Source organism: Nanorana parkeri, unplaced genomic scaffold, assembly GCF_000935625.1.
Source record: "Nanorana parkeri isolate BGI_ZX_2015 unplaced genomic scaffold, ASM93562v1 scaffold1605, whole genome shotgun sequence".
NCBI lineage: Eukaryota > Metazoa > Chordata > Amphibia > Anura > Dicroglossidae > Nanorana > Nanorana parkeri.
In genome coordinates, this window is record NW_017307873.1 from 65,428 (window position 1) to 76,173 (window position 10,746).

The 10,746-nt window shown below is 47.4% G+C and overlaps 1 protein-coding gene across 1 annotated transcript in view; it reads right to left on the reverse strand.

Moving 5' to 3' along the window:
- STX1B (syntaxin 1B) overlaps positions 1 to 10,746 on the reverse strand; it is a 58,585-nt gene that overhangs the window by 11,038 nt on the left and 36,801 nt on the right. The window contains 2 exon segments of the mRNA XM_018570832.1: positions 511 to 585; positions 9,582 to 9,586. Coding sequence (XP_018426334.1) covers positions 511 to 585; positions 9,582 to 9,586 — 80 coding nt within the window.

Consider the following 10,746-nt stretch of genomic DNA (forward strand, 5'->3'; position numbering starts at 1 on the left):
GGGGGGGTGCACATTTTGGACAGAGAAGACTACTTGTCCGAAAGAGGCGTAAAAAGGGTCCATCTACTTCAAATGGGAACAGCCATCCCTGAACAGGATTGAGGGGCCTTCAACACCATTTGGTTTCCAGATTTAATGCTGTGTAACATTTCTGCCCTGGCAATTCGGCAACATTTCACACATTTAGCCACAGCGCCCCATGGGGAACAAGCTATCTGACACACTCAGGATTGTCAGGAACCAGCAGCATAAAGAGAGCAAGCATTTTACCCAACACAGACCAGAAAAGTGTCTTCACTTACAGGCTCTTACTGATTAGATTGTTTCTATTTTAGAGACTGGGAGGTATTAAAGAGAACCTGTCACAACCTAATGAAGCAGCTTTTACCATCATGAGAACAGCGCACTGAGAAGGACACAACTGGGATCCAGCATTCACCTTTCCAGCATCCAGACAGAACTGAAAAGTGAGCAGTACTGCCATACACATAACAATTCTAAGTAAACTACCTGTTCAAAGAATTCATCCATAAAATGATCTCGATCCACGTGAACAATCTCCTCATCGTCATCGCTGTCTTTAGCCTGTAAGGGAATATGAAGAGAGTTAGAGCAGACACAACCAACGATGGATCCTCGGCGCTCATTCAGCCCGCACACGCTCTTACCAGCAGCACACAGTCAACTATATATCTGTGTCATTGATGACCCCGATATTATTATTATACAATAATATATAGCGCCAACAGTTTGCGCAGCGCTTTACAATATAAGGAAGACATTACAATCACAATACAATTCAAGACAAGATGGTAAGGAGGGCCCTGCCCCTGAGGGTTTACAGTGTAAAATGGAGGGGCCAGTGATACATGAGGAGGGAGCTGTGTGGGGATGAATTGTTTGAGAACGTGATGGTTCAGTGGTCAGGTTGAGGGGGGATATAGACCATATTGTACAGAACCGGAAATGGTAACAGCCATAACTGTCTTGCATAAAGCTGCTGGACCATCATGGCGCCTACTGAATTCCTTCCCATAATTCCATGAAAACATGGAGCTACCACTGCATGGAGGAAGTGGATTGTATTAATTCATTTTTAAACCACTATCAGTTCCATTTTACAGTCTGGTCTTTGCCAAAACCACTCTTCCATTTGTATTATTATATTCATCAAGCGTCAGCAACCTTGTCCACATTAAGTGTCATTTCCAAGCATTTGACAACCAGAGTGTCAATGTAGAACAGGGATCTGTACACCTCAGATCAGCCCCAATTCCTGCACCTACACACCTCAGATCAGTCCCAATTCCTGCACCTACACACTTCAGATCAGTCCCAATTCCTGCACCTACACACCTCATATCAGCCCCAATTCCTGCACCTTCACACCTCAGATCAGCCCCAATTCCTGCACCTTCACCCCTCAGATCAGTCCCAATTCCTGCACCTACACACTTCAGATCAGTCCCAATTCCTGCACCTACACACTTCAGATCAGTCCCAATTCCTGCACCTACACACTTCAGATCAGTCCCAATTCCTGCACCTACACACTTCAGATCAGTCCCAATTCCTGCACCTACACACTTCAGATCAGTCCCAATTCCTGCACCTACACACTTCAGATCAGTCCCAATTCCTGCACCTACACACTTCAGATCAGTCCCAATTCCTGCACCTACACACTTCAGATCAGTCCCAATTCCTGCACCTACACACTTCAGATCAGTCCCAATTCCTGCACCTACACACTTCAGATCAGTCCCAATTCCTGCACCTACACACTTCAGATCAGTCCCAATTCCTGCACCTACACACCTCATATCAGCCCCAATTCCTGCACCTTCACACCTCAGATCAGCCCCAATTCCTGCACCCTCAGATCAGACCCGATTCCTGCACCCTCACACATCAGATCACCCCAATTCCTGCAACTTTACACCTCAGATCAGCCCCAATTCCTGCACCATTACACCTCAGATCAGCCCCAATTCCTGCACCTTCACCCCTCAGATCAGCCCCAATTCCTGCACCTTCACCCTTCAGATCAGCCCCAATTCCTGCACCTTCACCCTTCAGATCAGCCCCAATTCCTGCACCTTCACCCTTCAGATCAGCCCCAATTCCTGCACCTTCACCCTTCAGATCAGCCCCAATTCCTGCACCTTCACCCTTCAGATCAGCCCCAATTCCTGCACCTTCACCCTTCAGATCAGCCCCAATTCCTGCACCTTCACCCTTCAGATCAGCCCCAATTCCTGCACCTTCACCCTTCAGATCAGCCCCAATTCCTGCACCTTCACCCTTCAGATCAGCCCCAATTCCTGCACCTTCACCCTTCAGATCAGCCCCAATTCCTGCACCTTCACCCTTCAGATCAGCCCCAATTCCTGCACCTTCACCCTTCAGATCAGCCCCAATTCCTGCACCTTCACCCTTCAGATCAGCCCCAATTCCTGCACCTTCACCCTTCAGATCAGCCCCAATTCCTGCACCTTCACCCTTCAGATCAGCCCCAATTCCTGCACCTTCACCCTTCAGATCAGCCCCAATTCCTGCACCTTCACCCTTCAGATCAGCCCCAATTCCTGCACCTTCACCCTTCAGATCAGCCCCAATTCCTGCACCTTCACCCTTCAGATCAGCCCCAATTCCTGCACCTTCACCCTTCAGATCAGCCCCAATTCCTGCACCTTCACCCTTCAGATCAGCCCCAATTCCTGCACCTTCACCCTTCAGATCAGCCCCAATTCCTGCACCTTCACCCTTCAGATCAGCCCCAATTCCTGCACCTTCACCCTTCAGATCAGCCCCAATTCCTGCACCTTCACCCTTCAGATCAGCCCCAATTCCTGCACCTTCACCCTTCAGATCAGCCCCAATTCCTGCACCTTCACCCTTCAGATCAGCCCCAATTCCTGCACCTTCACCCTTCAGATCAGCCCCAATTCCTGCACCTTCACCCTTCAGATCAGCCCCAATTCCTGCACCTTCACCCTTCAGATCAGCCCCAATTCCTGCACCTTCACCCTTCAGATCAGCCCCAATTCCTGCACCTTCACCCTTCAGATCAGCCCCAATTCCTGCACCTTCACCCTTCAGATCAGCCCCAATTCCTGCACCTTCACCCTTCAGATCAGCCCCAATTCCTGCACCTTCACCCTTCAGATCAGCCCCAATTCCTGCACCTTCACCCTTCAGATCAGCCCCAATTCCTGCACCTTCACCCTTCAGATCAGCCCCAATTCCTGCACCTTCACCCTTCAGATCAGCCCCAATTCCTGCACCCTCAGACCTCAGATCACCCCAATTCCTGCACCCTCAGACCAGCACCAATTCTTGCACCCTCAGACCTCAGATCAGCACCTATTTCTGCACCCTCAGATCAGACCCGATTCCTGCACCCTCAGACCTCAGATCAGCACCTATTTCTGCACCCTCAGATCAGACCCGATTCCTGCACCCGCACACCTCAGATCACCCCAATTCCTGCAACTTTACACCTCAGGTTAGCCTCAATCCCTGCACCTTCATATCTCAGATCAGCCCCAATTCCTGCACCTTCACACCTCAGATCAGCACCAATTCCTGCCCCCTCAGACCTCAGATCACCCCAATTCCTGCACCCTCAGACCTCAGATCAGCACCTATTTCTGCACCCTCAGATCAGACCCGATTCCTGCACCCGCACACCTCAGATCACCCCAATTCCTGCAACTTTACACCTCAGGTTAGCCTCAATCCCTGCACCTTCATATCTCAGATCAGCCCCAATTCCTGCACCTTCACACCTCAGATCAGCACCAATTCCTGCCCCCTCAGACCTCAGATCACCCCAATTCCTGCACCCTCAGACCTCAGATCAGCACCTATTTCTGCACCCTCAGATCAGACCCGATTCCTGCACCCGCACACCTCAGATCACCCCAATTCCTGCAACTTTACACCTCAGGTTAGCCTCAATCCCTGCACCTTCATATCTCAGATCAGCCCCAATTCCTGCACCTTCACACCTCAGATCAGCACCAATTCCTGCACCCTCAGACCTCAGATCAGCACCAATTCTTGCACCCTCAGAACTCAGATCAGCACCAATTTCTGCACCCTCAGATCAGACCCGATTCCTGCACCCGCACACCTCAGATCACCCCAATTCCTGCAACTTTACACCTCAGGTTAGCCTCAATCCCTGCACCTTCATATCTCAGATCAGCCCCAATTCCTGCACCTTCACACCTCAGATCAGCACCAATTCCTGCACCTACACACCTCAGATCAGCCCCAGTTCCTGCACCTTCACCCCTCACATCAGCCCCAGATCCTGCACCTTCACCCCTCAGATCAGCCCCAAATCAGCCCAAATTCCTGCACCGTCAGAGATGCAGGGGATTTATGTTCATATCTGCAATAACTGGCAGATCCACTAGGAGGAGGAAGATGGTAGGAATGTGGTCTACTTAATGTAAGAACAATTGCCGTTGTAGCCAGGCCTACTCTGGTTCTGGGGACATCAGTGACCTAAGGCAGGCCTCTGTTAAACCTCTTGAATGTGATCGGACTGCAGGTTCAAAAGCCAACTCATCTGTTCATCTTTGAGGCACTCCAGTTCCCTCTGCACTTCAGGTTTTTCCTGAGATAACTCATCGGAATTCAACTACAATCCAGGAGCAGCCTAGGAGCATCAGTGACACCTCAATAAGCCACCATTCTCCAAAATTTCAGAAGTCCTTCAGATCCATCACCACTCCAGACCAAACTTTACAGCTGCATAGTCACAAGACAGCAATGCAAAAGGATAAAAAGAGCTGACCCATCATGGATACCTCCCCAGAATCCTTGGTGGGCCACTCAGAACAGACGGTCCCTTGGCCATGAGCCCATCAAGAACACAAATTAATTTGGTCATAAGGAGGTGCAATCATTAACACAACAGAAAACATTTTGGAGGACTGATCCTTATTCCTCGAGGGATGGGATGAGTTTAAAGAGAACCTGTCAGTAGAGCTGTACATCTAGAAGCTGGTGCTACATAGTCACAAGACAGCAATGCAAAAGGATAAAAAGAGCTGACCCATCATGGATACCTCCCCAGAATCCTTGGTGGGCCACTCAGAACAGACGGTCCCTTGGCCATGAGCCCATCAAGAACACAAATTAATTTGGTCATAAGGGATCGCAATCATTAACACAACAGAATACATTTTGGAGGACTGATCCTTATTCCTCGAGGGATGGGATTAGTTTAAAGAGAACCTGTCAGTAGAGCTGTACATCTAGAGTCTGGTGCTACTACGGGGACTTGTGCAATGGTGCAAGATTCAAATTTTCACCAAGAACTAGCACCATTTCTGGAAGGTCATGTGACAGCGGCCTCCAGGGCTGGATGGAAGCCTCGGGTTTGACACATCGCAGCTGTCCTCACGGCTTCCCTTTCAACAAATTTGCATTTTAATGTCTTTTCTTTCTGCCATATTCTGCAAATATCGCATTTTTCAGAAATGAATCCTTCTAGTGCCGCGACACGATTCAGGTGCATCACACCGTCCCGTCGGGAGTCCCAGTTGGTGGCAGGTGTTGGGAATTAGACGATTACCCACCTAATATTCCACATCTGCTCCCGATGTGACGGTGACGAATCGGCTGGTGCTCAACACAAAATAGATTAATTGCGTATCAGATCCGGTAACGGTCATGAAGTTCTAGTCATTCCTGTGCACAGGCTTGTCAGGACACTGAAGGCTCATTCATACTTCCGAAAGATGCGCCGGCCTTTATTACGCATTGCTTTGAACTGAACTTCCTTTACAGAGCTGAATACACATATATCATCGGTCTTATCTGCCAAAGGATTGGTAACTCTGTGCAGCCACTTTTTTGCGCTCCATACACCACTACCAGACAACAAAGCCAGGAAGGTGACACCACTTCTTCTTCTGCAGTCAATTAATACAATGGTGTCCCCTCCGTGCATGCTGATTGGACAATGATGAAGTCATCAACTTGACTACCTCTGCCCTCTCCTCCTGTAATTACATTCCCTGTCTCCACATGTGCATGCAGTAGAGCCTGAGTGGCTACTAGCATGGTTGGTCCTTTCCTTGCCTTACTATTGCAATGCAGGAATGACAGCCTGATATGAAGACGGATTCATGTACTTATACTAGTTGTATGTAACAATACATTTCATTATTCTAAAAGGAAAACGTAACTGCATTGAATGGTGCACAGAGCTGTGCTTTGTCATGTATTACTTTCTGGACACATTGCACCAAAGCTCACAGATCTGAACTCTACTAACCGCATGGGAATCTCTATGGCCCCGATATACAGATTCAGTATTTAAGGTTCCTTTACATGCACTGAAGGCACGCCAAACCTACATTACTGTATGCCATTCTAGCATGCCTTGAAAGCTATTGCAGCTTGATGAATCAGGCACATGTCCTCTAGGCACAGTTTTTACATGTGAGAGCCTAAAGAGGAACTATAGCCTTTTTCAGGTTCCTTAGATCTATCTATCTATCTATCTATCTATCTATCTATCTATCTATCTATCTATCTATCTATAGAATATACAGTATATAGATAGATCAAGACTGAGTACGACTACCGATACCTTTCCTCAATTACTCACCGATACCAATTACCGATACTTTGTTTTAGTGTCATGTGACAGCTTTTCTAAAACAAGACTAATGATTTTAGGGCAGTGGTGGAGTGCCAGGGTCTGGTCACAGCTGCAACTTCTGCAACCCTTGTAGTTCTGCCACTGACTCCAAAGTGTAGAGGGACCACAAATCCCAACAATACATTATACAGCAATGCAGAATAATACCATCAGCTATAGAGGACTACAAATCCCAGCAATACATTATACAGCAATGCAGAATAATACCATCAGCTATAGAGGACTACAAATCCCAGCAATACATTATACAGCAATGCAGAATAATACCATCAGCTATAGAGGACTACAAATCCCAGCAATATATTATACAGCAATGTACAATAATACCATCAGCTATAGAGGACTAATTATCCCAGGAATGCATTACACAGCAATGCAGAATAATACCATCAGCTATAGAGAACTACATATCCCAGCAATACATTATACAGCAATGCAGAATAATACCATCAGCTATAGACGACTACAAATCCCAGCAATACATTATATAGCAATGCGGAATACCAGCAGCGATAGAGGACTACAAATCCCAGCAATACATTAAACAGCAATGCAGAACAATATGAAGCTACATACTCTGTGTTGCTCACGGGGTCTCAGAAAGCTGTGTGGGGTCTCACCATGGCTGTGCGGGCGGTGGGAAGGAGGAGAAGAAGGTGTGCGGCCGGGCCGGCACTGTAAACAGCCATCACGAAGGTCCCCAGCAGGCTGCCGTGAGGTCCCCAGCAAGCACGGGTTTAAACATTTAAAGCACCGGTATCGGCGTTTAGTATCGAGGCATTTTCATGAGTACTCGTGAAAATGCCCAGTATTGGCACCGTGAAATGTGGGTCGAGGGGCAGGATTAACAGTGCCCTGGGATCCGGGTCGATAATGTTGGTAAGTATGACATAGATATATCTTATGTACACACACAGCTCATCATGTCATGTATGTAGCTTTAAAAACAACAAATAACGGCATAGATAATGATATTTATTACAAAATAAACTGCGTTTTTCCTGAACCGTCGTCTCAGAGGTGGAGCTACATGTGGAAGTGTTAACAAGAACGAGGGTATATTTAGTCATCTTGCTGAGGCTTCACAGGACAGAGACCTCATCCAGACGGACAAGGTCACAGCGGCGGCCTGTAACACAAAACTCTGCGCTGAGGTATAACGAGACAGCCACCGACCGCCCAACAAACAGCAGCTGTCTCTGTAAAATGGCTTCATCGTTGACTCAGCACCTCGCAGGCCTTGTAGACAAGTAAAAACCTACAAGTAAGGCTGCAAACGCCAAGCAAACATCAACAAGATGGCTGCCTGCTTTACTACCACATGTACAAGGTCCATTGAGAGCGACAAACCAAAAGCCCGACAGTCCAAAAGCATTTAATATTGATGTTTGCTCGCAAAAAGACGGGATAGAACAGCCAACGCGTTTTGGGGGTTCAAAGAGCTCTACCCTCTTCAGGCCTTAAGCATGATGGATAGATATGAGGACTCAAGGGTGGCATAATGACCTGAAACTAGTTATTTGCTGTATAAAAATTGGATACGACCAGAATCAGTGAAACATCATGCTTAACTGCCATCCACAGCCATAGGCATATAACCAAGACGTGAAAGCCATTTTGGTTGAAGTCTAAGGAACCCAGAAGGTTCACAATATTTTGGATGACATCTGGCATCGGTTCTATCATCCTAGTAAGCAGAAGCCATTTTAGTTGACATCTGGGGACTGTTCTATCTACTCAGCAGCGCAATCCACTTGGGTTAACACCTAGGGACCTTTCTATCAGCCCAGGAGGTGGAAGCCAATTTGGCTAATGTCTAGCGACTCTTATATCAACCCAAAAGGAGCCATTTTGGCTGACATCCAGGAATAGTTTTACCAACGCTGGAGGTAGAAGACATTTTGTTTAATATCTGGGGAAATTTCCATCAACACAGAAGGAAGAAGCCATTTGGATTGGCATCTGGGTACTGTTCTATCAACCCAGGAGATTTAAGCAATGTTGGTTGATTTCTAGGGACTATTTTATCAAACTACGAGGAAGAAGCAATTTTAGTTAACATTCAGGAACAGATCTGCCAACTCTGGAGAGGAAAGACATTTTGGTTGACCTTGACTTGAGATGTTTCCATCAACCCAGAAAAGTGAAAGTCAACTTGGTTGTCATCTGGAGACCATTCTATCAACTACAGAGGCAGATACCATTTTGGTTGACATTTATGGAGAGTCCCAGCCAACCTTCCCCTTAGTTTTACCACAGTAACCAGCACCGGTATAATTTAATCATGTAACTTAAGCTTCAGAATAACAGAAAACAAGATGCCACCAGCACAGTATAGCAATGTGCTCAAGCAAACGTCTTTTATTGATAGATATTGTCACAAAATTGCCAATGTTACGGGACCGCACAGGGTTCCTTCCTTAGGTTCAGTATGACCTGAGCCTAAGGAAGGGAGGAAGGGACATGAGGAAGGAACCCTGGGTGGTGCCGAAACGTTGCCAATCTTGTGACAAAATGCATGAATGAAATACGTTTTCTAATTTCTTCGGTGTGTTGGTGACATCTTGTTTTCTATGTTGTTTGGAGCGGCGCCATCTGCAGTCATTTCAGCACCCAGCTCAAGGGGTTTACCGTTAAGGAGTGCTGTGGGCAGGGCCTTATCTGCAGATCATGGGGCCCCATAGCAAAAATGTGATGGGGGGGCCCTCTCTGAGCAGCGAGTTCACATTTTCTATGTTTAATTTGCCTCAACAACCTAATGGGGCCCCCCTTCCACCCCCAGGCCCCATAGTAGCCACCTGAGCTGCTATGGCTATAGTTACGCCACTGGCTGTGGGATACCTATTAAGCTTTAGAATGACACCAGGAGTCTAGTTGATATGAGTGTCAAAACACTCCCAGCTAAAAAAAAGCTGCCTTTTCGAGGTAAAGGGATTTTGGCCCTATGACCGCTGACCTATTAATTACATTGGTGAGAAGACTTTTTGTTCACAGCCAGTCTCCTGAAAGACAGCAAGTTGGTAAACCTAGCTGCAGGTAAACAGGACTGGAAGATATAGTAAATTTATGGCTCCCAGGATGCAGGGCCGGATTTACTCACTCTACTGCCCCAAGGCCAGGTTCCTTAATGCGCCCCCCTACTCGAACCCCCCCTCATGGAGAATGGCAGACCTGCAGGCTGCATACAAGTGATCTCAGCGACATCGCCGGGATCACTTGTACAAAACAAGTGGCGGCTTCCCCACTGTACATTTAGCCCTGCTTGCCCAAAGCAGGGGTAAATGTAGAAAACAACTACCCGCCCGGCGCCCGGAACTGCATGCCCCAGGCATTGGGAGATAGGAATTCCACACCCCTGCTGTCCCTCTACTCCCTGCTGCCCCAAGGCCGAGCTTTGGTTGGCCTTGTGGGAAATCGGGCCCTGCCAGGGTGGCACCGGGCCTCTCCTTGCTCGGTAATTGCATAGGCTGGGGTGTCCTGAATGGGTGCTGGGGAGTGGGTTGCATATCAGCTATGAACCACTACAAAGAATAGTGGAATGCCAATAGCAGCAAACAGTCCCCGGATTCAAAGCAATTTCCTTCTTTACGCACAGAATCAAGTTAACGCTCAATTTTCAATATATTCCCACAAAAGAAAAATAAAGTGGCTTTGCATCAGGTTAATGTCTTGTCAACCTGAAAGAAAGAATACTCTTGGAACAGGAAAAGACGAGACAAAATAAAAGCGAGGCGCGGCGCTTTAATGCGGGTTGTGGCAAGGCAGAAGGAGAATTATGCAAGGATATTTAATGAGCGTGGCCCTTTAATTATTAAGCAGCTGTGGGTTCGATCACGGGGAACGGTGAGAAGATAACGAGGGGATTTAATTAGGGAGATTAAAAAGCAAATTGATACATTTTCACTCGTGTTCGCCGTCCAGAGTCATAATAATGGCTTTTGCACAGCGGACGCGGTGAAGGGAAAGCGCGGGGCCCATTTTTTTTTTCTCCCGGAAAAATGCTGCAGAATTTACACTGAGTCAGGTTGTAGAAGCTGTAATCAGAGGGCGCCGCGGGG